Source organism: Arachis duranensis, chromosome 3, assembly GCF_000817695.3.
Source record: "Arachis duranensis cultivar V14167 chromosome 3, aradu.V14167.gnm2.J7QH, whole genome shotgun sequence".
NCBI classification, from domain to species: Eukaryota; Viridiplantae; Streptophyta; class Magnoliopsida; order Fabales; family Fabaceae; genus Arachis; species Arachis duranensis.
Window position 1 is genome coordinate 126,193,887 of NC_029774.3, and position 27,991 is coordinate 126,221,877.

Here is a 27,991-nt window from a genome sequence, read left to right on the forward strand (position 1 = left end):
AATAATAATAGCAAAAAAAATAAGATTAATAAAATCAGATTTGTTCAGTTACTCTTTTTTCTATAAAAGCATGAGTATCCAGTATCACGTTTGTGCATAGTTTAATTTGGTAAAATTTTTTGACGAATATTTTATAAAAATATTATAATAATTTTTAAAATTTAGATATTAATTAATTTATAAAGTTATATTAGATTTTTTTAATTTTGATAAGTACAAACCAATTTTAAAAAATTCTCTCTTAGGTGCTTTTAAAATTACTTCTAATTTTTAAAAGTTACAAGTACAAACATATGCACATGAGTTTTTTAATTTATCAAACGCAAAATCAAAAGTATCTTTTCAAAAAATTTTACCAAACCAAGCTCTAAAGAAAAATTTTTTAAAGTTACCTTATGGTTATCAAAGTTAAAAAATATAATATAACTTCGTATGTTAATTAATATCTAAATTTAATTATTACATTAATATCTATTATAATATTTTTAAATTTTAAAAATTATTTTACGAAACGTATTTATTATTGTTTATGCTTATTAAAAACTATTTTTAAATAAATTTATTAAATATAAATATTACAACTTTTAAAAAATAATATTTTAAAAGTTAATTCTTTATAAACTACTTTTAAAAAGTAAAAATTTTGGCAAACTAAGCATCTATATAAACTAACTAATGATTAAAATTTGATCATGAATTTCATAAATTTTATAATTAATAATTTTAATTAATAAAATATGTTTTCTAATCTTTTGTTAGTACACATACTAAGCAGTTAACATTAAAAAATATTGAAAATAACATATTTATTTCATTGTCTTTAGAGAGAATTAATCAAAACAAAATTTAATTTGTTATAAAATTTAATTTTAATGATATTGTAAAATAGTTACTTTAATAAAGTTAGCTATTTTCATAATAAGTATATCATTATTTAAAAGAGGTAAATACCAAATCAGTATCCGAAAGATTCTGACGCTGATAAAATGGTACCTCACTTTTGTTATTGGCAAAATAGTCCCTAAAAAATTTTAAAATTTGACAAGCGTGTTTCCGAGCTCGCCGGAGCACATTTCCAATGAAAAAGATGCTAAGGTGGCCACCGAAAAATTCAAGGTGGAATTTTTAATTAATTACCCAATTCAACTTAAAAAATCCAAAATCAACCCTAATCCCCCCTCTGAACCTTAATCCCCCCTCCCCATTGCACCCTCTCACTCACAAGTTGCCCTAAGTTCTGAAATCTTCCTAAACCTTAATCCAGCAAAAGATCTCCCTTTCCCATCACACTCTCTCACTCTTTCAATCATGAATTGTTCCAAATTTTCAAATTAATTTACAATTTAAAAAGCAGAGAAGGCAGATTTAGACAAAGCCAGAAACAAGAAGCAATAAGCAGATTCATATATAATAATCAAAATAAAATAAAATAAAATTTAATATAGACACCAAAGTAGCAAGAAGCAGATTTAGACAAGGCCAGAAAAAGAACACCAAAGACAGAGGAGGCACGACACAACGGAGCCAAGATAAAACACAGACAAAGGAGGCAGGGTAGCAACTGGGGACAAGCAGCAAGCAGATACAAGCGAAAAGGTTGAAGGACGATGCTGCTATGTGTGTCTATTTTTATGTTCGACCAGAAGGAGGGAAGCGAGCCACCACGAAGCACAATAGTGAAGGTTGAAGGCAACCATGCCGTGTAGGAAGAGACAGATGACGCTGGCAGACGCAGAAGACTTGACGATGAGATGGCGACCGTGTAGTGTCGGTGATGTTGGCTCTGTAAGATTGAGAAGGTTGAGTTCCGTTTTGGGGGAGAGTGAGTTGAAAATGTGAAACAGTGAGTTGAGAAGGAGAGATTAGGATTCAAAGGGACAAGGGAAGGGAATTAGAATTGAAAAAGGGGGATTTTGGATTGGGAAAGTGGGAAGTGCGTTGGAGAGGGGGAATTAGGATTAGGGAGGGGGAGGGAGGGATTAAGGTTGTGGAGGGGGGAGAGTGCATTCAGAAAGGGGAAGGGGAAGGGGAGAGTGCGTTGAGGGAGAAGGGGAAGTGCATTGGAGGAGAAGGATTAGGGTTGGGGAGGATTTTTGCCATGTCATCAAAACGTAATGGCCATGTCAGCATTGTGTTTGCCGGAGATTTGTTCCGACGAGTTCGGGGACACGCTTGTCAAATTTTAAAATCTTTTAAAAATTATTTTGTCAATAACAAAAGTCATGTACCATTTTGTCAGCGTTAGAATTTTTCGGGTACTGATTTGGTGTTTGCCTCTAATTTAAAAAAAGGAACATAGTAGTTTAAGGCTGATTTTTTTAATATAGAAAAAATATTGGTGTTTTTGTTGAAAATGGAATTATTTGGCGTGTAATTACACGTAGGTGGATTTTGCAGGTAGAAAGTCAATATGCAGAGGCGTGTTGCAATACGTGGGGGCCGTGTTGGACAGGTGGCAACATCTTGACCAACACGTGGGGAGCATGTTAGACATGTGGCAACATCTTAACCAACACGTCAGGGACGTGTTGAAACATGTTGAATAACTTCCACAATACTGTAATACATTTCAAATGTCAATATTCAATCAAAATATTATCTCTATTTTCATATTAAAAATAATTTCTGGTAGCTTAAACTCAATTTTATAAACAAAAATATTTTAAAAAATATTAAAAATTAATAAAATTTATTATTTTTAATCATTAATTAATCAATAATATTTAAAATATAAACTAAAAATATATTATTAAATTATTAAATTAAAAAATGCGATTAGTGACTAAAAATATTAGTCAAAAACAATAACTTTTTGAATTTTTCTCGATATTTTATCCATGCACAACATATCAATATTCTTTGGGTGTAATTTTGCAGTAGTAACAAAATAATCTCCCAATAATCTCTACTAAATAATAACTATGATGATGAGATTAGAAGGGAATATCTTTTTCTGTGTCTCTCTGTGAGTTAAGCGAGTTGCCATGGAAGCATTTCTCTCACTCTGATACCCAAAGCTAAATTCTCTCTTCACATTCTTTTACTTTTTTTTCTTTTCTTTTCTTTTTGGTTCTCCATAAATACCATCCATCCCAGAGCTTCATTCTTCTCTTCTCTCTCTGCTCCTCCTCCTGGGATTGCACCTGCTCTCACTCACAAGTTAGAATTCTCTCTCTTCTCCATATTTCACTTAAAAACCCGTTTTTCCTTTTGTGTGAACGGTTCGTCATTAAATTAGTTCATACCCAGGTCGATTTCGCTTGTTTTTTATTCGAAAAACCCTATTTTGGTTGGTGGGTTGCTCGATGTTTGTTTGGCTTGTGTTTTTGGAGAAAAGGGTGAACTCGATCTAGGGTATCTGCTAGAGTGGGTCTTTTAATTGTTATTGGTTTTCTCAAAATACTTGATTCTGATGTTTTATTGAAATGATTTTGTTGTTTTGATTTTTTGCTCACTGATTCATACCTAGATGGATTTTTTGCTAGCTGGATTCAGTTTTAGGGAATTGGGATTTTCTCAGTTGCGAATGTTTTAATGGAAATTTATGCGGAATTTGCTCTTTAAGGATTTTGTTGATAATTGTTTAGCTATGTGAACATCAAATTGTGTCTCTATCTTGGTGTGTGTGTTTTTCTGCATTTTCTGAAGTTTGAACTTTCCATGTATTCTTATTACTGTGGTTTGTGTACATGAGCATGTCAGTTGCTGATTACTACGGTTTGGATTGTGCTTGATTGAATTATAGGTGGTGAGGATGTCGACTCCTGCAAGGAAGAGACTGATGAGAGATTTTAAAAGATTGCAACAAGATCCTCCTGCTGGCATCAGTGGAGCTCCCCAAGACAATAATATTATGCTTTGGAATGCTGTCATCTTTGGGTGTGTAGGAGTTTTCAAATCCGAACATTCTTTATATTTATTTAAATATGTTATCATAACAATCTAATTATACTTTTTCTCGGTGCTTTTTTCAGACCGGACGATACCCCTTGGGATGGAGGTATAAAAGTATTCTACGTTATATAAGCTGAAGGACTTAATATCTCATTTCAGCATTTTCACATATGATGATGATTATTTGTGAATTTCTTGCATGTGGTTTTACTTGTAGAAGTAGCATATGTCTATTAGGTATTGAGGCTTTTACTTGGTGAGGTGTGAGGACTGAGGACTGAGGACTGAGGAGGGTAAGCATATGGAGCCTTAGCCTCACAAGCTTTGAACCATGACCTCTAAGTCATGAGGCAGCAACCATATCGTTGTGTCGTTGTGTCAAGTCGCATCTTTGTTGTGTTTCTTTCCTAGAATCTGAAACAATTCTAGTTGTCTATTGGAAGTGTATAATATTGTGTTGTTCTATAATATAACTTGTGCTTGTAGGTCTCACCTAAATCTTGGTATTCAATATGCATTTTGCAAATTAAACTTCTGATTTATTGCTCCAATTGTACTATTGTAGACATAATAGGACAAAATATTAAGGTAGCGTTTGTTTTGAGGTACTGAGACAGAGACTGAGAAACTGAAATTTAGTATCATGTTTGCTGGTTTAGAGACTGATACTAAAATTTCTGTCTCTGTCTCTAAAATTTCAGTATTTCAATACCTCCAAAAAGTAGGGACACAGAGGACTAAAATTTTTAGAGATGGAGACTGAAACTTTAATAACATTTTATAGCTAAAATACTCTCATTTCAATTAATTAATTCCAATTTTACCCTTTGTGCAAATTAAATTAGAGTTTCATTCTTGTTTCAATTTCTGTCTCCTATTTTGCACCAAGCAGAATACTGAAATTTATTTTAATCTCTGTCTCTTAGTCTCAGTCTCTCAGTCTCAGTCTTTTCGTCTCTGTCTCTCCACCAAACGCTACCTAAAGGTTTAAGTTGACCCATGTCATGTTTACACTTCTTTTTTCCCCCTTGTGATTAATGTATTCAAAGCATGTAATTATATTGTGTGATGCTGCTTTATAATTTCAGGTACGTTTAAGTTGACACTTCAATTTACGGAGGATTATCCAAATAAGCCTCCTACAGTGCGTTTTGTCTCTCGAATGTTTCATCCGAATAGTAAGTCCAAACTTGAAATTTCAGCATTGCTATCCCTGTTGGAGTTAGAATGAAAGTCATTTGAATTATTTTATTTGTGTGGCCATGAATGAGTATTTATTTAGCCTTTAGAATATTGTAGAAACGGCTTTTGGGATTTCATTGGTAGTGCCTTTGTCTTCTTCCAAGCTTTCTTTAACTATAGTTTATCCAATATATAAAACACACCCTATTTTGTATTATGTCTAGTTTTGGCACTTTGGTTCTATTGAATGTAGAAACTTTGCAAACTTTTTATCTACATAATTTAGTTGGCTTTTGGTAATGGCAATATGGCATCTTTTAATTTGGTTCATATATATGTGTTTTTAATGATTGATTTGTTTATTAAAGAAAGTTGAGACTTGAAATTTTAATTCCAAAATATGTGTAATAAGGGATGTAGTGGCCCTTTTGATATCTTTGTTTCCTACACAAGTTTTAGTTTTAGGGGACTGATATGAATATGATTAAAGTAGAAATCATTGTAGAGAATTATTGTGCAAATATGTTGACAGTATTATAATTATTAGATATAAAAACCGTTAATTAACCTTTGCTCAACTATATAAGGTTTTAGTATAGTTGGTTCTTGACTTGGTACTAGAGTTTGGTTTTGCATTTGTAGAATTAATCTAAGGGGTATTAATTCTGTTAGAATTGATTTTGAACTGAAGTAATTAATGTTGGTAATTCATATAAAAGTAACAACAACAATAACAACAACAACAACAACAAAGCCTTATTTCACCAGGTGGGGATGGCTACATGGATCAAACGACGCTATTGAGCCGTATCATGGATAATTCATATAAAAGTAAATAAGATTAAAAAGTTGGCACCCTTAATTAGTCACACCATTTAATGAATTCTCGTACAAAATTATTTAAACTCATGATCGGATGAATTATACATAGTTAACAACTTGTCACGTCAAGGTTGCATGCCAAATTCATGATAAAATATAAACAATTACAAGAATTGATCAATCAAAGATGATTTCATGGGAGTATTTGGTTGGGGTGCAATTGACACACGTTCAATGACCGATTTTTTGTCGAGCAAGTTTTGTTGTATAGGATTTGCCATTTGGCATCTATTTGGTGTAAAACACACGATCTTTTCAAAGGATGTTCTCTCTCAAACATGTTGCTAAGTCTTAGCAGTATTCTTCTTTTGTAAAAAAATGAAAAAGACTATTTCATTTTTCTGCAGAAGATATTATGTTCATTTAACCATAAATTGGCAGAGTAGATAACATTGATAGGATATTTGCATCAGAATAACTTTGATCCAATTCTAACCTGCTTTCTACTTGTCAATTTCAGTTTATGCAGATGGAAGTATATGCTTGGACATTTTGCAAAACCAGTGGAGCCCGATTTATGATGTAGCTGCAATACTTACCTCAATCCAGGTAATTGTCATTTGCTTAATATTTTGGGGTTGCTGAAAGAAAGTTTATACTGCAGAGTTTGATTCCAGTTAACCCCTTTTTAAAATTTCCCTTTCTTTTTCTTGGTACATAGAAGTTTCACTGGAGGTTGGGTTATCTCATTCGAAGGTTGTGTTAGTGACGGCTCTTTGTGATTTAATCACATATTATAAACCAATGAAAGTCCTTCAAAAGGAATCAAGCCTAATCCCTTTTTTAAAAATTTCCCATTTTTAGTTTTCAGTTTATACTGCTTGATGACATTCTTGTTAAGATAGAGAGATATAGAATTAAAATTTATTAGATGTATGTTAACTTTCTTTAAATTGGCTTTCTTGTTGCAGTCACTGCTGTGTGACCCAAATCCAAATTCCCCGGCAAACTCTGAGGCTGCTCGGATGTTCAGTGAAAACAAGCGCGAATACAACAGAAGAGTACGTGAGATTGTTGAGCAAAGTTGGACTGCTGATTAATTATAATCTTCAATAGGCTGCCACTAAGTCTGTTAAAAGGTTGTCAACTGATCTGAAGGATCTGACTGAGTAACCTTGAGACTTGAAAAAAAGAACAGTTGTGTTGTCTCTCGTCCTTCACAATGTGTTTACTCAAACTTCATATGAATTAAGGTTGTAGTTAAAAGGTTGTCAAGGGGATCTGAATGATTCAGTAACCTTGTGACTTTAAAAGAATACTTATATTTCTGTGATGATGTGTTTGCTCAAACTTTATATGAATTAATATTCCACCATATTTTCTCCATGTTCTTCCTATCTGTGTTTTTGTTTACTTTATCATTTCAATGCTATAACTTTAGATCTAGTTAGCTGATAGATTCTCCAGTCCAAAAGAAAAAAAAGCTGATAGATTTTGGTTATTTGGAGTTAATTCTTATGGAGGAAGTAATACATGCAGGTTGATGCTAGCTTCATTAGTTAAACAATGAAATATTTGTTGAGAATATTGAATTTCCATGATAAGAATCTGAATTTGATTGAAAAGATGCAGTGAATAAAAATATAAAATTATCAAAAGATTTAAACAAGACAAAATATATTATATGACAGAAAATGTATGTCTTGTATGATTCATATTTTTCTTTTGAATCAATGAACATCATCAAGTTTCTTTTTAAAAGAAAAAAAGTTGGAGCAGTTAATTAGCTGAGAGACAAGAACAAGAGTTGATTAAGCAGAGAAAAAAAATAATAGAATAGGGAAAAATCAAATTGGTGACAAACACTGAAGTGTAATATTGCTATTAATTATCAATCTCATCATGGCTTATTAAAACGATTTTATGCCTTATTCAAGGGTAATCCAAAGAAATTGGTAGATACAAACTTGAAGAGGAACTTCTATGACTAGACAATAAGTTTGTAGGAACAATTCAGGACAAGTAGTGCATTTTGGCCCTATATAGAAGAAAATAAATATTTACATGTTCATTTATTCATTAAGATCAATGAACTTATGGAATTCCAGCAGACACTTCTATTGACAGGGATGTTCAGAACTTTGTGCTGAGATTTCCACTGCTGGTCCAGGACTCTTGAACTTGCATCGAGTACTGCAAGTTCCACAGAACATCCTCGATTGAAGGGCGCTTACTAGCAGCCTTGGAGAGACAATTGATAGTGATCTGAACTGCAGTCCTCATTGATTCATATGCATAAGTTCCCCTCAGGCAAGGATCAACTGCACTCCTTAGTACTGACTGTGCTTCTGATGACCCTTTCTCCAGCTGAAATTGATAAAATACTGAATTAAAGATGAGAAAAATTTACCTTGGTTACAACCTTTTTATGGTAAACTTAGCTATGTAGAGTTAACACTTCTATGATTCTTAAGTTTTTTATTGGAGGATATCTAAGAACAAGTGCAATGGATACTAACCTCATCCTTCAGCTCCTCTATTTCACTGGAAGATTTAATTTGTTTGCCAGTGATAATTTCAAGAAGAATAACACCCAACTGATAGATATCTTCCTTTTCTGCATTATTTGTGCTGCATGTGGGATTAACAACATATTAATTATACTTAATACACAGTAATGGAAGACTAAAACTGAAGAAAGAGATGATAATGAGCAGAGACATACCTGCCAATCTGATTGGGGGCATTTTGGTCAGTGTTCTGGAAATTGGCCAAGACAGGTATGATTCAATGTTAGAGATATGGATGTAATTATATAAACATTACTGAGAAAATAGTCCAAATTACATGTACTTTCTACTAACCTTGGATGGCAATGGAATGCTGTATCTACTAACTTTTGCATTGAGGCTATCATCCAATAGAATGTTCTCAATCTTCAAATTGTTGCCGAAAATGCCAGGAGCAACTCCTGTGTGCAAGAACTGCACCCCTCTTGCAATGCCTATGCTGATTGCCATTCTTTGTGGCCATTTCAGCATATCTCTCTTTCTCCAATCTGTTGAGTAAGACACGTTATATGTTTTTGGACTTTCAAATCCTTGCTTTTTGATCCTTATTTTTATGATGGTGTTTGATAAGTGTTTCAAGACAGAAAACACAGACAATAGAGACAGAGACAAGACAGAAGTTGCGTTTCTGTTATATTTTTGTCATGAGGCGATTACCAGTGTCTATGTGATCGTTTTACCTGTAAGTTGATCCCTAAGCGACACATTTGATATGTGTTCAAAGACAATGAAGACTGTGCTTGTTGGTTGAGGATTTTCCTGATGAGTAATGACACAGTGTCCTAGAACACTCATCAAATGCCTGTGCCTCAAATTAGGCAAAACCTCTAAGTTCTGGTTAATGGTGTGGGGCAAACCCTTCTGCTTTATTTTTACACAGTTAACCAGGACCACTGCACCATCTCTGAGCCAACCTCTATATAGCTGTGTGAATACAATAGTAAATGAACACACATTAGAACCTGTTTTCTGTGGGTTCCATCTCATCATGGAGAACAAAACAAGCTATGAACCCTGTAAATAACTTGAAAGAAAAATTCTCTTACTTGGCCCTGTGTTCCTTCTCCTATTAGATTTGTTGAGTCAAAGTTGTTTGTTGCATCTTCAATTTCTTCTGATGTGAAATTACAGTATGGTGGCATTCCAACCGCAGATAGCCTCATCGTCTGAGGAACACGTCCTATTCCAACATGCGAAACCAGATTAATGAATGCAACTTTAATGAGAGTCTAAAATAATCTGAAAGTGAAAATCTAAAATGTATATCCATTTATCATATGATCATCATCCAATAACAACAATAATAACAACTATATCATAATGTTTCTTACTTGTATCAGTGTTTGGTCCGGGAGATGCTCCGGCATAAAATTTATCAGCAACGGATCTGTCCCGGTGACGATATGATCTTTCTTGGTTGGATTTCCTCACAATGAACACAGTGAGTAGAACCAGAATTGCTGCAATTCCCACAGCACCTCCAATTATACCAAGTAATAGACTTAGTTTCACTCTGGATTCATTCTCCTTCTTTGTTTTCTCCGGTGGCTTAACGGCTAAGGCAACCTCTTTCTTGCAAAATGAATATGGATGCTGCTGGTCATTCAACCTTCTTGTTGAAAAACAATTCCCAGAGTATAGCAGCTTGCCCTTTGAAATCATTGAACCAATGCATGATGGCAACTTTCCAACTAGAAGATTGTGTGAGATATCCACAAATGTCAGTGCAGAACCACATGCTGTTTTTGCCGAAAGGTTACCACTTAATTGGTTTGCAGCCAAGTTTAGGTACTGGAGAGAACGCAAAGAGAAAAGAAAAGATGGAATCTTTCCAAAGATTTCATTGGAAGAGATGTCAAGTGTCTGAAGCTTATCAAATTTTATGAATTGAAGAGGAATTTGAGATCTGAGAGAATTGTTCCTCAAGATAAGACTCACAAGGTTCTGGCCTAATAGTGAAGGAAAATAAGGACCAAGCTTGTTGCCACCCAAGTTAAGCTCTTGAAGAAAAGTTAGCTTTTTGAAATCTGGGACAGTTCCATTGAAGAGATTATCAGCCAAAACAAGACTCTTGAGGCTCTTCAATGTTGATATTGATGGTGGAATTTCACCATAAATGAAGTTTGAACTAATGTTGAGAACCTCCAGTGACCAGAACCTGTTGATCTTGGAAGGTAATGGACCCCACAGACCTAATGAAACCAATGATAAGGCCTTCAAATTTGAAAACTTTGTCATCACAGTGAAGAGAGAATCAATGGAGAACCTTGATGAAAGGATTTGATGAGAACTAGTGTTGTTTCCAATGATGGTGAGTTCTGTGACATGGCCATTTGTGCAGACTATGGTGAGGGAAGGTGATGGAGGGAGGTAGCAGAAGTTGGTCCAGTTATTCCATCCTTGAAGGGCTTGTGGATATTCTAGAAGCTTCTGAACTTGGAAGAGGATTCTGTTCTCACTGCTTACAAGCTGTGCAGAAGTACTTCTTGTTATAGTAAGCAGAACAAGAAGGATTGTTGCAGGAAACAAGTTACAGAACAAAACCAATGATCTCTTCATATTCTTAGGCTTAAAGAAAAGAAAAATATTTGTAGTAAACAGAATGGTTTTGTCACAGCATGAAAGCTATTAAGCAGTGAGCATAAGTAAACAGAATTGCTTTCTTATCTTTTTCTTTCCAGTTGTACAGAATCAAACACTTTAGTTAGTACATAGGAAAGCTATCAAGCAGAAAAGTTATTTGTCATGTTATAATGATTGCATGAAAAGATTTTCTGATGGAAAATTATGAGGATAAAGAATTTCAGTAATGTTGTGGAGCAGGTAGGACAATGGAAGGAAGAGGACCCCCAATTTTTTTTTCTTAAAAAAAAAAAACTGAAACCTGAGATCTGGAAAAGAATGAGATTTCAAAACTTTGAGAAACCTTAAAAGAGTGTGTACTAAATAGCTTAGTAAAGGAGACTTTATTAACTAGACACGTCACATGAAAGATGCAAATGAAATAAAAGGTGCTGTGTAATAAAGAGAAATATCTTTTGTATATTTATTTATTTTATCAAACAGTGTAAAGCTATCATCAATTTTTTATTCCGTTCCCTAGTAGGAAAAAATGTAGAATTCATAAAGAGAAAATATAATATAGGGATTTGGGAACCATGATATTAAATTGCAACTTGGCTCTCCAAGGCTCCAAGCTGCCAATGATGCCAAAGTCAACACACGGCTCTGAATTCAAAGTTTCAAGATGCAGGAACTTAACTCAGGACACTTAGTAGTGTTGACCATCTTATGATGGACTTGCATGTATGTTATCACATCACCAAGTTCTTCAAATATGGATTATGATAAGTATGAATGTCCATCACTCCAATCAAGTTAACGTTCGGCCGTGCAATATTAACTATAAGCGGTGCTTTGTTTTTTTATGATAGACTTTATATTAATGAAATTTGAAAAGGGAAATTTTAGACAAATATAAATAGGGCACGAATTTGTGATAGTACGTACACACAATTACAAGTAATAAAAATAATAGTCTCTCTCTTATACTATTCTCTCTTTCTTATATACTTTAATATTATTAAATATATTAATTATATCTACTATATTGATATAGTAATTTTAGTGAATATTACTACTTGAATTACCTAATTATATTTCCATATTTTATATTTGTTACTTCTTCCTTATTTATTTAGTTATTCTACAACACGTTATCAGCACGAGACTCTGATCAAATTTTTAGGAAGACTCAGGTAACAAATTTTCATTACGTCGAAGCTTTCTCATCTTGAATTCAATGCTCTTGATATATCTGGAAACAATTATTTATCATGGATATTAGATGCTGAAATCCATCTTGATTCAATTGATCTTAGAGATACCATTAAGGCTGAAAATAATGCAGCCCAGAAGGATAAAGCCAAAGTCATGATTTTTCTTCATCGTCATCTTGACGAAGAATTGAAAATGAATATCTCACATTAAAAGATCTTGCAGATCTTTGGAAAGACCTTGAAGAAAGGTATAATCATAAGAAAATGGTGATACTTCCTCAAACCCGATATGAATGGACGCACTTGCGTTTACAAATTACAAGATTTTAAATCCATAAATGAATATAATTCTGCAATGTTTCGAATCACCTCACGAATGAAATTATGTGGGGAAAAGATAACTGACCATGATATGTTGGAGAAAACTTTCTCAACCTTCCATATCTCGAATGTGCTTCTGCAGCAGCAGTATCGAGAAAAAGGGTTTAAAAAATATTTTGAGTTAATTTCTTGCCTTCTTGTTACTGAACGCAATAATGAATTACTTTTAAAAAATTATGAAGCGTGTCCAGCTGGCGCCGCTCCATTTCCTGAAGTAAATGCGGCAAATTGACCCAGAAGAGATAAATGGCAAGGTCTTAATAACAAAAAAAATTATGAAAGGAAAATGAATTATATTCAAAAGAGAGGATCTCACCAGAAGTGGGATAAAGAAAGAAATATTGGGCAGAATAAATCAACAGAGGATAAGTGTTTCCGTTGTGGTGGAAAGGACCATTGGTCACATACCTGTCGTAACCCAAGGCACCTAGTCGATCTTTACCAGGCATCTTTAAAAAAGGACGACAAGGAAAAAGAGTCGAATTTCATTTCAAATAATGCTGAAAATTCCACCACTCATTATGATGTATCTGATTTCTTTGAGGATCCTAAAGGAAATATTGGTCATTTGATCCATGATGGAATAGTTTAATGTGTGAGATTGTTAAGTATTCATATAAATAAATAATGTATTGTTAAGTTTTATTTTCTATGTATTTAAGTTTCAAATATGATGTATATAAATAATGAAATATTAATGTTTATGAAATTTTTTGAAATCATTAAATATGTCATGTTTTAAAATAAAATTTTAGTATATAACATTATTTTTATGTATAGTATTTTTTAGAAAAATAATTCCGATCAAGTATTCAATTTAACTCTGTATACTACTCATTTTATTATTTGTCTTTGAAGAGAATGGCAAGGATATGTAATGAAGATGTATGCCTTGCGAATAGTGCAAGTTCGCACACTATTCTCAAAAGTGATATATGTTTTACCCATCTTGTGCCAAAAGAAGAATATGTTAATACTATTATTGGCTCAGACAATGTGATTGAAGGCTCTGGAAGAGCTATAATTTTGTTTTCCGGAGGAACAAAATTCATAATAAATAATGCACTGTTGTCTGCCAAGTCTCGAAGAAACTTGTTGAGCTTTAAAGATATTCGCCGAAATAGATATCATATTGAGACTATGAATGAGAGAAATTATGAGTATTTATGTATCATAACTCATTATTTAAATAAAAAGGTTATATTAGAAAAGTTACCCTCACTTTCATCTGGGTTGTATTATACCAAGATTAGTGTAATTGAATCACATGCCATTATAAACCAGAAGTTTACTAGCCCAAATGAATTCATAACTTGACATGATAGATTGGGTCATCCAGGAACAACCATGATGAGGAGAATTATTGAAAACTCCAATGAACATTCACTGAAGAACCAGAAGATTCTTAAATCTAGTGAATTTTGTTGTGCTGCATGTTCTCAGAGAAAGTTAATTTTAAGGCTATCACCAGTAAAGATTGGATTTGAGTCCCCTGAATTCCTATAAAGGATTCAAGGTGATATATGTGGACCTATTCATCCACTATGTGGATCTTTTAGATATTTTATGGTCCTAATAGACGCATCTTCGAGATGGTCACATGTGTGCTTATTATCTTCTCGCAACTTGGCATTTGCGAGATTACTGGCGCAAATTATTCGATTAAAAGCACAATTTCTAGAAAATCCAATCAAAGCAATTCGTCTTGATAATGCTGGTGAATTTACTTCCCAAGCATTTGACGCTTATTGTATGACTAATGGAATAAGTGTTGAATATCCAGTAGCTTATGTTCACACACAAAATGGGTTAGCAGAATCACTCATTAAACGCCTCCAATTAATTGCTAGACCCTTACTTATGAGAATAAATCTTCCAACCTCGATTTGGGGGCATGCTATTTTACATGCCGCAGCACTTATTCATTTGAGGCCAACGAGTTACCATCAGTTCTCTTCTATACAATTAGCATTTGGACAGCAGCCAAATGTTTCCCATTTAAGAATATTCGGGTGTGTGATATATGTTCCCATTGCACCACTTAATCGCACCAAAATATGATTCCAAAGAAAATTTGGGATATATGTTGGATATGATTCTCCCTCTATAGTGAGGTATCTTGAGATACAAACTGGAGATGTATTTAAAGCTTGGTTTGCGGATTGTCATTTTGATGAATCAAAATTTCCAACATTAGGGGGAGAGAATAAGTTTCCTGAAAAGGAACTTATTGATGCATTTAGATCCTCGATCAGGGCAATGTGAACTAGAAGTTCAAAAGATTATACATTTGCAAAGAATAGCAAATGAATTGCCTGATGCATTTTCCGATACAAAGAAGATAACCAAATCTTATATACCAGCGGAAAATGCCCCAATTCGAATTGATGTCCCAGTTGGACAAATTGCCACCAAAGCAAATACACGCCAGAAGCGTGGCAGGCCTATTGGTTCCAAAGACAAAAATCCTCGAAAGCGAAAAGAGGTAAATACTATTCCTGTTGGAAAAGACATAGTAGAGACACCTGTAGTTGTCCAAAATTCTTATATAATTTTAACGCCAGAAGACGTTCAGGTACCTGAAAATTGTGAAAATGACGAGATCTCGATAAATTATGTCTTTACAGGAGAAAAATGGGACCGAAATAAGACAATTGTCAATGAAATATTTGCATATAATGTGACATTAAATATCATGCATGAAAGTAAGGAACTTAAGCCAAGATCACTCGAAGAACGTTGACAAAGGAATGATTGGCCAAAATAGAGGGAAGTCATGAAGGCTGAATTAGACTCACTTGCAAAACGTGAAGTCTTTGGGCCTGTAGTCCGTACACCAGAAGATGTAAAACTTGTTGGATACAGGTGGGTATTTGTGAGAAAACGGAATGAGAAAAATGAAGTTGTGCGCTACAAAGCCCGACTTGTGGCACAAGATTTTTCACAAAGGCCCGGTATAGATTATGAAGAAACGTATTCCCCTGTAGTGGATGTGATAACATTGCGTTATTTGGTCAGTTTATCTACATATCATAAACTGCGTATGCATTTAATGGATGTGGTAACAGCCTATTTATACGGCTCATTAGATTGGGATATTTATATGAAAGTCTCTGAAAGACTAAAGATATCTAAATCATCCAATGAATATTCGTAAGGGTTATACTCAGTCAAATTGTAAAGATCTTTATATGGTTTAAATCAATCTGGACGAATGTGGTATAATCGTCTTACTGAGTATCTGGCCAAAAATTAATTTAAGAATGATGATATCTGCCCGTGCATTTTTATAAAGAAATCTGCATCTGGATTCATTATAATTGCTGTGTACGTTGATGATTTAAATATCATTGGAACTCTTGGAGAGATTCCAACAATTATAAAAATTCTAAAAGAAGAGTTTGAAATGAAAGATCTTAGAAAGACTAAATTTTGTCTCGACCTGTAGATCGAGCATATAAAAAATGGGATATTTATTCATCAAATAACATACACATAAAAGATCTTGAAAAGAGTTTATATGGATAAGTCACAACCCTTAAGTACCCCAATGATCATAAGATCTTTAGATGTGGAGAAGGATCAATTCCGTCCTAAAGAAGAAAATGAAGATATTCTTGGTCCAGAAGTACCATATCTTAGTGCCATTGGAGCGCTAATGTATCTTGCTAATAATACACGACTCGATATATCATTTGCTGTGAACTTACTAGCAAGGTATAGTTCCTCTCCAACCAGAAGACATTGGAGCGGAATCAAGCAAATCTTTCGATATCTTCATGGAACGGTTGATATGGGATTGTTTTATCCATACCCAAGTCACAACTAGTTGGTTATGTAGATGCTGGCTACTTGTCTGATCCACATAAAGGGAGATCTCAAACAAGATACCTGTTCACATATGGTGGTATAGCTATATCATAGAGGTCCACGAAACAGACGATAGCAGCAACTTCCTCTAATCATGCTGAAATACTGGCGATTCATGAGACTAGTCGCGAGTGTTTTTGGTTGAGGAGTTTGATTTAATATATTCTGCCATCATGTGGGCTAATTGATCATAAGATAGCTCCAACTATCCTATTTGAAGATAATACAGCATGCATTGCTCAACTTAAAGGCGGATACATCAAAGGTGATAGAACAAAACATATTTCTCTCAAATTCTTCTTCACTCATGATCTTCAAAATCAAGGGACAATTGATATCTAACAGATCCGCTCAAGTGACAATCTAGCAGATTTATTCATAAAGTCACTCCCAAAATCCTCCTTTGAAAGATTGGTACATGAGATTGGGATGCGCCGTTTTCAAGACATTAAATGATGTCAACAAGAGGGGGAGACTGTACTCTTTTTTCCTTGGTCAGGTATTTTTCCCATTGGGTTTTTCTTGACAAGGTTTTTAATGAGACAATCCCCATCACAAAGGATATTGTACTCTTTTTTCTTCACTAAATTTTTTTTCAATTGAATTTTTCTTTAGTAAGGTTCTAACGAGGCAATAATCCCAAATGGACATTCAAGGGGGAGTGTTATGATAAGTATGAATGTCCATCTCTCCAATCAAGTTAACGTTGGGCTATGTAATATTAACTATAAGCGGTGCTTTGTTTCCCCATGATAGACTTTACATTAATGAAGTTTGAAAAGGGAAATTTTGGACAAATATAAATAGGGCATGGATTTGTGATAGTACGTACACACAATTACAAGCAATAAAAACAATAGCCTCTCTTTTATATTATTCTCTCTTTCATACTATTCTTTTTCTTATATACTTTAATATTATTAATTATATCTACTATATTGATATAGTAATTCTAGTGAATATTACTACTTGAGTTACCTAATTATATTTTCATATTTTATATTTATTACTTCTTTTTTATTTATTTAGTTATTCTACAATAATATGAACATTTTAAAAATTATAGTATTCCAGCAAATTTTTCATACTCTTATCTTGAGAAAAATCTTAGACGGCTCTGACAATTATTTCAAAAGATAACAAAATTTTTAACAAAAAAATTACCCAATCTGATTTTTAAATTTTATTTTTGTGGGATTAATTAGTTCTTATATTAAAAAAATTAAATATCAAATTAAATATTTTTTTTATCAAAGAATCTTATAATTTTTTTAAAATAATTTTTAGGATCGAATTGGATATTCACTCTATTGTCTTTTATATCGTATTTTAATTTCTTCGAAGACACCAAAAAATAACCATAGAAATTGATTAGTTAATTTATCCATCATTAATAGGATAATGTGAGTGATGTAATAGTAATATATTAATTAATGTATGAATCCCAGGCGCCACGGCACGTGGCTTTAGCGAGGGTAGGGTTCGTATATCCAAATAATTTAAAGTTTCATTGTCAAACAATAATAGCGTAACTTTTCCCTTTGGGTTTTGGTTGGAGAGTGCTTAGATTTTTGGAGTTTTGTGATTGTGACATTGTGTCGGTGAAGTGTTCCTCAAAACTCAAAAAAGCATTCTAAGGTCCATGTTTCCACGCACATTCTTTGGTACAATGCATATGACACTGACACATTTTTTTAATGTAATATTAGTTAGTTACACCTAATCATCTCTTCTTTATGATAGCATACCATTTTTTTATTATTAATAATAATAATAATAATAACTTCGTAATAAAACATTGATATGGAAGGAAAAGAATTAAAGGAATCCGAAGAAGTGTTGTTTAGCATTGTTTTCCACTATATACATGCATTGCTGGATTTAGTAAATGTACTTGTATTGGATTGTAATAAGTTGCTAGCAATTTGATCATATAATAATAACAATAGTAATAGTTAATGAAATCAAATGCCTAATCACTTTGTTTGGATGCATGTGTGATGATGGACAAGTCAATTTTGTACAAGATCTTAATAGTTAATACTATATTTTGAGATAAGAATTTTGACTTTAGATGGTTGTATTCTTATTTTATTGCAGAGAATAGAAAACTTATATAGAAGAATATTTTGTTAATAAAAGAAGGCCAAGATTCAGGTTTTGCAGAACCTTGACATAGTGACAATTGTTGATATTTTAGTATTTTACTTTAGATAATATTTGTCATTTAACTCATACTTTGGATAAAAATAGAAATCTAAGGGATTGTTGTTCTATTTTGTAAACGCTAAAGAACAAAATTTATATTTACTAATAGACCATTTTTATTTAATTGAAAATGGTTATAATAAGAAATGTCAAATACAAAAAAGAAGCAAACTTAGTGTTAATAAAACTAAAGATAGTTATAACAAAAAAAATATCGAAAACTAATTTTTAATTAGTGAATATTAATCAACTTTTTTAATTTTAAAAATTCTTTTTTTTTGAAACTCTATACGGAAACTCAAGTAGGCCATCAAGGAATCTATTAGCTTCCCTACAAGTATTGGACAATTTAACCTTCCAATCAATGTTAGTTTGTTTCCTAGTAGCATTAATTATATGGCACTATGAGCATCGTATATTTTTTGGTTTTCTATGGTATCTCTCAAGCTCGACAGACTAAGAATTAATCTGCTGTAATACTAAGCTTCATTTAAGAGTTTGTTGTTGGCCAATGAGTTGCTACAACCTGCATGCACAAGACGAGATTCGAATTTCTGACACTTACTTAAACAAACTAGTGAACTACCTATTAGACCAACTCAACTTATTTTATGAACATCGTATATAATAGGAACGCCCCAAAAGTTTCCAAATTTCAAGCATTCGCGTTTCTGGGACGGTTTTGCATAAAACATAAAACCCATATTGTGACGGATCCATAGGCCCAATACCAGAAAGAAAAACATTATTTTGATGTGTGGCATTAGTTAGTTTCATTATTTGTTTGTTGGTTTGGTTCCTTAGCACATGGCCCACGTGCTAGACACTACTGGCCTTGTTTATTTGTTGCCCATGCATGATTTGTGACTTTATATTATATCATTCAATTATTGAAAGAAAAATAAATGATTTTAGAGATGCAACTCACAGTTCACAAACTAGTCACTGCCCAAGTGGTTATGTTATGTCTCTTTATGATATATATCCTTAATTAGTAGACAAGACATTGTGATTTATGAGAATTCAGGTGGAATATTATTATTCATGCATGCTTGGCCCATCCATCGGAATAATATTTTGTCCATTTTTAATACTTTACAAGTGTGAAATATATATTCTCAAGTTCCTCCTTGGATTCACTTCCATTTTCCATGTGCCAATGCCTTCTTTCAAATCATTGCATTACAGAAAAAAGAGATGGAACTGAATTATTTTATTATCATTATTGTGGTACTACTACTAATTTAATACTAAGTCTTGAATAAATATATAATATATAAATGAGAAAAGAAATAAGATGTGGATGCAATTTTGTTAATAGTGAAACATGAAACCTCGTGAGAGGTATCTTACAGTTGCAGCCAGTTACAAACACTGTCTCCTCATTCATTTTATGATTCATTATAGCTTCTGCCACTTTCTTAATCATTGCCACCCTTTTATCCATTTTCTTTCTTTCTTTATTTTTTTAGCTATAACTACTTGTAATTTCTAAGTCTTGTTCATTCTGTAACTTCATAGTTGGTTCATTCATTACCTGTAATAACTGTAAGTGCATGCTACTCAGTACTCACCTCTCAATGTAGTGGCTGCTCTTCTTTTCTTCTGATGTTGTTTCTGTTTTCTTTGGCTTTTTTCCACGTTTTTGTCCACAGTAGAATAATATGAACTATTTGAAGCTTGATTTTGATTTTGATTTTGCAATGTATGTTCCTTAACGTGATCAATCATGTATCCCTTTTGGAGAATCATTAATAAAATAATGTTCATCTAACTGCAAACTTGAACTTTTTGATAGTCTAGTGATGTTGATTGGGACTGTTTTGTTTAGTTTAGCCTTTTTCTAATTTAAAAGACATTGAGTTTTTTATTAGTACATGATTCTTGCAGACTGATCTTTTGAATGATGGGAAGACAAAGTGCTAGAAAGTGGATTAGAAACTTAATTCTGGGCAAGAAATCATCATCGAAGTCTAATTCATCAAAACCCCAAGATGTTCTTGTGAGTTTCTTTTTTTTGGGATGATTATTTAAACATATTCTGTAATTGTGATTGTGATTTCAACTGTTGTGCTAAAGAAACCTTCAAGTAACAAGGATATGGTGATGGTGGTGGTGTCTTCTGAGGCATCAATGTCTCCTCATCCAGCCCCTCCAAGTTCTTCAGCTAAAGCCATAACAAAAGGAATGGTACCAGAAAATGAGGTAGTTAATGGATCATCAAATGAAAAGCTTTTTGTTATTGCAAGTGAAGATGAACAGGCCAATGCAGAAGTACAAGATGCTGTTGCTAATATTGGATCTGAGGATCATGCTGAGAAAATCAACCTTACAGAGGCAGCTATAATAGCTCAAGCAGCTCTTAGAGGCTATCAGGTATTCAACCTTTCTTTCATGCAATTTTTCCATTTTTACCATTTTTTTGGTAATTAATGTGTATTTGTTTCTCTTAGTTGGACTATATTAGATTCTCTCATGTAAAAATTTCATGTGATTTTGTATATAACTGTCAAGTGTTCATTGTTGTTATGATTCATCACAAAATCTTCTCAGTACATATGGATAGAAACTTACAAGTGTATTACAAAATTCTTCTAGAATTTATATTTATCTTGTTAAATGGATAGTTGATGTAGCAGAACATATTCATGACATGAAAACATAGGATCCATAAATCTTGCAATATAGCATACATATTGGTTTGCATTTGCATAAAGCCTTAGACAGATTCATATGTCTCTATATCTCAGGCACGCAGAAAGTTTGAGATACTGAAAGGGATGATACCCCTTCAAGCTCTTATTCGTGGCAAGTTGGCTCGAAGAGAAGCTGTTTCTGCTCTATACTGTGTTAAGGGAATAGTTAAAGTTCAAGCACTCGCTCGTGGTTATAAAGTTAGGCACTCTGCTATTGGTCTTCAAGTGCAGAAAACTCTTAAGGTTTTATAGCAAGTTCTTGAACTAATTTTATTTACTCTATACAATGATCATCTATAGTGGTTTATTAACATATTTTCGGTTAGGATACTAAATGTTCAAATTCCATTGGGAGAGTTACATCAACAAAGGCAGAGAAGATTTCAGATAGTGTCTTTGTTCACAAGGTAAGAACTAAGAAGTACTTCTTGATTAAGAGTGTGATTAAAATGCACTCTTTGCATTGATTCAAAGTTGATAATACTGGAATTTTGTAGGTCTAATACTAAGTTGATGTAATCTTTTTGTTGATATGATTTGTGAATATGAAATGTGTAACAAAAGTTAATTAATGTGCCTTTTCAGCTTCTGGCATCGTCGCCGGCGGCTGTGCTTTCCAGACAACTCAGATATGAATGGCTTGAACGTTGGACGAGATCACAATTTTGGGCACCTCTTCAAGAATTGAAGAAAATTGATGAGAAAAATGTTTTAGGCCAAAAAGTAGAAGCTGGTGAGGGAAAAGCCAAAAGAAATGCAAGGAAAGGAGAAGCTGTGAGGGTTGACAAGAAAAAGGAATCAAGCATGGCATTGCATTCATCAGTTAAGGAAAATGAGAAAAGAAAACAACACATGACAAGAATTGAGGATAATAATCATAGTAGTTTCCAGAGAAGAGCTTCACTTCCTGCTAATTATTTGAAGAATGATAAGAATAAGAATGAGTCATCACAAAACACTACTACTACTACTACTACTACTCCAAGAGTTCCAAGTTATATGGCTCCTACTGAGTCTGCAAAAGCTAAGCTAAACTCTCCAAGATTTGGTAGTGATTTGGTATTAGACAGAAATGGTATAAGCAGGAGGCTGTCACTTTCATTTTCACTTAATGGCAAGTTAGGAATGGCAAAGGTAGATAACAGATCCCTCTCATCTTCAAGGGATTGGACAGGTAACAACTTTTTCTGTAATTTTAATGATGTTTTGTGGAGTTATATATCAACTCTACTTGAAGCTTACATTTTTTTTTATTGGTATTATCAGTTTCAGATAAGTTGATCCAACCTCAGTGGAGAAGGTGATTTAATGTTGTATCATCTCAAATAGAGTGGAGATTGTGTTAGACCAACATTGCAGTCTCTGTCTTTGTCTTTGTTAATTCATCATATTTGTCAATAGATACCTGGTAAATATGTGTAATAATCATGATCATATTTAGTATGCCATATTCAATTTTCTTTTACTACTTTGATATTATAAAAAGAAAGACTTTAACACAACGAAATGGAGTATAATACTAGTTAAAAAAAAAAAGAAGATAAACTACTCAAACACAATAACTATGAATTAAGCATTACTATGAATATATGCTGAGAATATAATAGGGGTATTAAGAGACGAGAAAGGATCAAAAGAATCTTATCATGTTAAATAGCAATGCAAGCATCCTTTTTAAGTGCTTAAAATCCTAAAAGCTGATGGTGATAATTAATGATTTTCCTCTAATTTCAAAAGAGTATACCACACCAACTAGAGACTAAGGGTAGGTATTTGATTAAACAAATTATATGACACCCTTCATTATAAGAGATTTTTACAAGGACTTGTACTAACAGGAGGTGTCGCCTAACGTAAGCTTTCGAAATGAGTTAGTAATGCATATAGATGTGGAAGAGGCAACAAAATTGGAGTTGATGCCATTTGTTGAAGAGATAAAGGAGGCAGTATGGGATTGCGAGTCAACAAAAGCACTAGGAAGTGACAGATATAATATGAATTTTATCAAGAAGTGTTGGGAAGAAGTTGGGCAGGAGTTTACTGGAACAATCTTGAATTTTTTTCGGTCTTCTAGGTTACCTAGAAATTCGAATATCACTTGGGTGGCGCTGACGCCGAAGTTTGTTGGGGATAAAGAAATAAAAGACCTCAGGCCGATTAGTATGGTGGGTTGTGTGTATAAGGTCATATCTAAGGTATTGGTTCGGAGAATGAGAAAGGTCATACCAGGGTTAGAAGGAGAGACACAGAGTGCGTTTGTGAAGGACAGAAAAATTCATGATGGGGCATTGATAGCCTGTGAGACTGTGCAGTGGCTGAAAGCTAGGAAGAGGAGTGCCGCGATTATTAAACTTGATTTTCAAAAAGCATACGACCGGGTCAAATGGAGTTTTGTGGATATTGTTTTGTAAAAGATGGGCTTCAGCCATATATGAAGGGGGTGGATTAAGGAGTGTGTCTGCTCTGCGTCTATGTCGGTTCTGATAAATGGGTCCCCCACTAAGCCTTTCAAGATGGAAATGGGACTACGACAAGGAGACCCTTTATCTCCGTTTCTGTTTGTACTAGTTGTTGATGTGCTACATAGGATGATCAGGGAGGTAGTGAGGAATGGCTGTGTCTATCCACTTTTGGTTGGAAAGGATAACATTGAGTTGTCGCACTTACAGTTTGCAGATGATACCATTCTATTCTGTCCTACTGAGGAAGAGACTATCATGAACTACAAGCGATTGTTACGTTGCTTTGAGCTGATATCGGGGTTGAGTATCAATTTTGAGAAGTCTAGCTTCATTCTGGTTAATAGTGATCGGCATTGGGCGCGTAAGATGTGTCAGTTGCTGGGTTGCAAGGCTGAGTCTCTACCAGTCCGATATCTTGGCATTTCTCTTGGAGCAAACCCAAGCCTTGTGAAGACTTGGAAACCGGTGATTGATAAGGTGGAAGACAAGTTAAGTCCGTGAAAAGCAAAGACCCTAAACAAAGCGGGTAAGCTGGTTCTTATTAAGTCTATTCTGAATAGTTTGCCTATCTACTATCTTAGCCTATACAAGATGCTGAAGGCGGTAGCGGAGAAGTTGATCTCACTCCAAAGGTGCTTCTTGTGGAGTAAAGAGAATGGGAGAAATGGGATACCACTAGTAAAATGAAAAGTGGTGATGGCTCCAAAAAAGGCAGGTGGTCTGGGAATTGGAGACGCAATAATTCGGAATACAGTTTTGCTCTTTAAGTGGTGGTGGAGGTTCTCGAAAGAGGATTGTCCCCTGTGGAAGAAAGTCATCTGCTCCTGTAATAACTTGAATCTGAATGTGATGCTATGTGGTCAGCCTGTACCTACAAGGGAGTCCTTGAAAGGATATTTGCCAGTTACAAATCAGTGAGCCACATGTGAGAGAAAAAATGATCAGGGGTTTGTATATGGATGTAGGGATCGAATGGCAGAACAGTACGATTCTGGGAGGATATCTGGTTACCTCACGGTGTTCTTAAAGAGTTGTTTCCAAGGCTTTTCTCGGTCTCAAACATCAAAGGTTCTGTTATTGGGGATTGCGGATTTTGGGATGAGGTAGAGTGGATATGGAATTTTCAATAGAAGAGATAGCTTTTTCAGTGGGAGTTGGCACTAGTAAACCAACTCCATCAGATTTTACAGTCTGTTCAGCTAACATCTGAGAGGGAGGACAGAGTGATCTGAAAATTTGATAGATCTGGTATTTATTCGACTAACTCATTTGTGCAGGTGTTACAGGAAGCGGGTCTCCCGAAGAAAATAACAAGCTATAGCTTCACAAGTGCAATTTGGAAAGGGTTCGTTCTACCAAGGATCGAGTTATTCTCTTGATTTATGTTGGTGGGGAGGGTAAATACTAAGGACAGATTGTGTAGACTAGGTGTAATTAACCCAAATGATCGTACATGTGCTTATGTGGTAAGTCTGTGGAATCTGCTTTTCATTTGTTTGCTGGTTGTGAGATTTCCTGACAGCTGTGGTGTGCTTGGCTATTCGCTTTTAGAAGGAAATGGACCATACCTGGTACACTCAAACAACACTTTAAAAGCTGAACGAATGCTGCAGCAAGAAGAGGTAAGAGGAGGAGGTGGGTGATTGGCTTCTTTGCTGTTATCTGGACAGTTTGACTAGAATGGAATGATAGAATCTTCAGGAATCAAAGCTCACGTGTGGTGGATATTATTAATAGATCCTTCTTACTCTCCGATGAGTGGAGTGGTGATGAACCCTATGATTGTTGATGGCAATGCCGAAGATAACTAGGGGTTGTCATGATTAGAATTATCGGATTGTTCTTTGTTATTTTATATGCTCCACCTTGTTGTGTTAAGCTCTTTACTTCAAAAAAAAAATATGACACTCTTCATTTCAAAATACCATCATCTAATTAAGGAAATAATAATAACGAGACAAGCTATAGCTCAAATAGGCAGCATAATCTCTCCATCCTCATCTAGAAGTCTGGAGTTCGAATTTTAATCCTAACTTTGGGAAAAAAAAAACAGACTCTATTATTCAACAAATTATTTATAGAGTTAGAATAACAATCACTTGAATTATTTTATTTGTGTGGCCATTGCATTAGGATTGGGAATTCATGGGTGCTGAGTTAGTCTTCTTCCAAGCTGTCTTTAACTATATTTTATTCAAGAAATAAAAACAAAAAATAAGAAGCTTGACTTTAGAGAGTTACCTTGTCCTTATCTATGGTCAATAATGGCCACCTTTGCGTCTAGATACAGTATCTATCATCACAACTATATATACTACTTCCTTTATTATAAAAATAAATGTTATGAGCGTGTCAGCGTGTGAGGCTTTCGTCATATAATAATAAAAATAAAAAGTATAATAAAACCAAAAAACAACAATAATAATTAATACATGCATGATGCATCTGGTGTTCCCTAGAGTTCCCCTGATCACTTCATTAAGAGATCTCTTTTTTCATTTTCTTCAAAGATTCAATTATTCATCATTCTTTCTTCCTATTGAAGTGTTTGGAGGAACTCCTGGAATCACCGGTGAAGAACGTAACCAAGACAAAGCTTTGCACATAACACATACACATATGTATATAGTATGTATGCTTCTAAATTATTTTGTTTCTTCAGTTTCTTATTCTCATGATGATCTGATACTACTTCTTATCCTGTGAAGCTATAGATTAAGGTTAGTTATGTTGGAAAATTATTAATTTTTTAGTTTAATAGTAGACAATATATATATTAATTATAATTACAAATTAAGTTATTTCACATATTGTTATATTGTTATAAATATTGAATTAAATAAATTATAATTATTTTTTATTTAAAATTAAATAAGAATAAAATAAAAAATATCATTTTATTTGGATTTTAGGATTTAATGTAAATAATAATTTTAAAGTTTCGGTCTCCAATATATTAAAGTCGTCTGTATAGTTATTTCTCTATCAAAAGAGTTGCAATTTAAACCTATCAGTAATATAGAAGATTTTGGTTGAGGAAGATTAAAAAATCGTAAAAATTAAACTTGTTCAATTATGCTTATAAATTAAGGTACGTTTTTACATTTAAATATTTTTTTAATAATTTAATATAGATGATAGATCTTGAGTTAAAAATTTTTAAGAATTTTCAACAAGTTATAGAATATAACGATTAATTAATTTTCGTCAACTCATTTAATTTCCTATTTTCTGTATGTATAATAAGCCTTGACCTAAAAAGAATTTGAGTAAAATGAAGGTGGAAAAATATAATAGGCTTCATAGATTTTAGAATTAGCTATGCTTTGTTAGGGATATAATTTGTTATGATGATTATTTTTTTTCCAGAATAGTTGGGTGCAATAATTGTTTTGATGATACTGCTATGTATATATACGGTAGATTCTAGTATGATTATATGGTAATTATGTAAATGTCGTTAAAATTAAAATTATATATTTTTTATATTTTAGTAATATTTTTTAAAAAAATATTATTTTAATTTTAGTAATACTTTTAAAATATTATAGTCACTATAATTATGATAAAATAATCATATATATTAGAATATAAAGATAAATATTAAATCGGTATCCGAACGATTTTGACACTGATAAAATGGTATCTGATTTTTGTTATTAACAAAATGGTCCTTAAAATATTTTAAAATTTAACAAGCGTGTTTCCGAATTCGCCGGAATAAATTCCGACAAGTACAATGTTAACATAGCCACCGTATTTTGGTGACCTGACAAACCACCCCCAAACTCTAATCCCTTCCTCCATAACGCAGACTCTCCCTCCCCATCGCAGCCTCCCTTTCCTCTCCCTCTCCATCGCAGCCCTCCAACGCACACTCTCCCCTTTCCTTTTCCTCCCCTTCGCAGCCCCCCTTTCCTCTCCCTCCATCGCAGCCCCTAACTCCAACGTACACTCCTTCCTTCCCTCTCCTTTCCCATTACAGCCCCTCCCCAACACATAATATTAATAGCATTAATAGCAGTAATTATCCTTCTAATATCAATAACTGTAGAGACAATGACAACGTTTCTCTTTCAAATTATGCTGAATCTGATTATGAGATTGAGATTAAGAGAAGACGTGCG

The 27,991-nt window shown here is 33.6% G+C and overlaps 3 protein-coding genes across 6 annotated transcripts; 2 read left to right on the plus strand and 1 right to left on the minus strand.

Moving 5' to 3' along the window:
* Positions 1-1,217: 1,217 nt before the first annotated feature.
* On the plus strand, positions 1,218-7,284 carry LOC107481243 (ubiquitin-conjugating enzyme E2 2). Of its 2 annotated transcripts, none has more exons than XM_016101480.3 (6): positions 1,218-1,224; positions 3,746-3,879; positions 3,975-4,000; positions 4,983-5,072; positions 6,419-6,507; positions 6,870-7,284. In XM_016101480.3, exons 2-6 carry the CDS (start codon positions 3,755-3,757, stop codon positions 6,996-6,998), a joined length of 459 nt encoding a protein of 152 aa, XP_015956966.1. In that variant the 5' UTR covers positions 1,218-1,224; positions 3,746-3,754; the 3' UTR covers positions 6,999-7,284. The 2 variants fall into 2 exon arrangements, with proteins under 2 accessions (XP_015956966.1, XP_015956965.1); XM_016101479.3 differs by lacking the exon at positions 1,218-1,224 and adding an exon at positions 2,936-3,159.
* A 498-nt stretch (positions 7,285-7,782) lies between these two features.
* On the minus strand, positions 7,783-11,407 carry LOC107481242 (probable LRR receptor-like serine/threonine-protein kinase At1g14390). The gene is made up of 7 exons (XM_016101478.3): positions 9,800-11,407; positions 9,515-9,648; positions 9,149-9,392; positions 8,763-8,956; positions 8,624-8,658; positions 8,418-8,529; positions 7,783-8,265 (listed from the first exon to the last, which is right to left on the minus strand). Exons 1-7 carry the CDS (start codon positions 11,025-11,027, stop codon positions 8,032-8,034), a joined length of 2,181 nt encoding a protein of 726 aa, XP_015956964.1. The 5' UTR covers positions 11,028-11,407; the 3' UTR covers positions 7,783-8,031.
* Positions 11,408-19,841: 8,434 nt separating this feature from the next.
* On the plus strand, positions 19,842-22,844 carry LOC107481165 (protein IQ-DOMAIN 29). Of its 3 annotated transcripts, none has more exons than XM_021139216.2 (7): positions 19,842-19,936; positions 20,597-20,708; positions 20,786-21,082; positions 21,457-21,645; positions 21,729-21,809; positions 21,988-22,576; positions 22,669-22,844. In XM_021139216.2, exons 2-7 carry the CDS (start codon positions 20,610-20,612, stop codon positions 22,704-22,706), a joined length of 1,293 nt encoding a protein of 430 aa, XP_020994875.1. In that variant the 5' UTR covers positions 19,842-19,936; positions 20,597-20,609; the 3' UTR covers positions 22,707-22,844. The 3 variants fall into 3 exon arrangements, with proteins under 3 accessions (XP_020994875.1, XP_015956867.1, XP_015956866.1); XM_016101381.3 differs by lacking the exon at positions 19,842-19,936 and adding an exon at positions 20,009-20,050; XM_016101380.3 differs by lacking the exon at positions 19,842-19,936 and adding an exon at positions 20,095-20,254.
* Positions 22,845-27,991: the final 5,147 nt, after the last annotated feature.

Excerpts from the sequence above, each read along its gene's own strand:
- LOC107481165 (XM_021139216.2), top strand. The coding sequence starts at position 20,610 with ATGATGGGAAGACAAAGTGCTAGAAAGTGGATTAGAAACTTAATTCTG. Across the intron at positions 21,083-21,456 it reads CAGCTCTTAGAGGCTATCAG|GCACGCAGAAAGTTTGAGAT; the intron begins GTATTCAACCTT and ends TCTATATCTCAG. Across the intron at positions 22,577-22,668 it reads ATCTTCAAGGGATTGGACAG|TTTCAGATAAGTTGATCCAA; the intron begins GTAACAACTTTT and ends TGGTATTATCAG.
- LOC107481243 (XM_016101480.3), top strand. The coding sequence starts at position 3,755 with ATGTCGACTCCTGCAAGGAAGAGACTGATGAGAGATTTTAAAAGATTG. Across the intron at positions 3,880-3,974 it reads TGGAATGCTGTCATCTTTGG|ACCGGACGATACCCCTTGGG; the intron begins GTGTGTAGGAGT and ends TGCTTTTTTCAG. Across the intron at positions 5,073-6,418 it reads TCGAATGTTTCATCCGAATA|TTTATGCAGATGGAAGTATA; the intron begins GTAAGTCCAAAC and ends TGTCAATTTCAG.
- LOC107481242 (XM_016101478.3), bottom strand. The coding sequence starts at position 11,027 with ATGAAGAGATCATTGGTTTTGTTCTGTAACTTGTTTCCTGCAACAATC. Across the intron at positions 9,649-9,799 it reads CGGACCAAACACTGATACAA|GACGTGTTCCTCAGACGATG; the intron begins GTAAGAAACATT and ends ATGTTGGAATAG. Across the intron at positions 8,266-8,417 it reads TAGAGGAGCTGAAGGATGAG|CTGGAGAAAGGGTCATCAGA; the intron begins GTTAGTATCCAT and ends TATCAATTTCAG.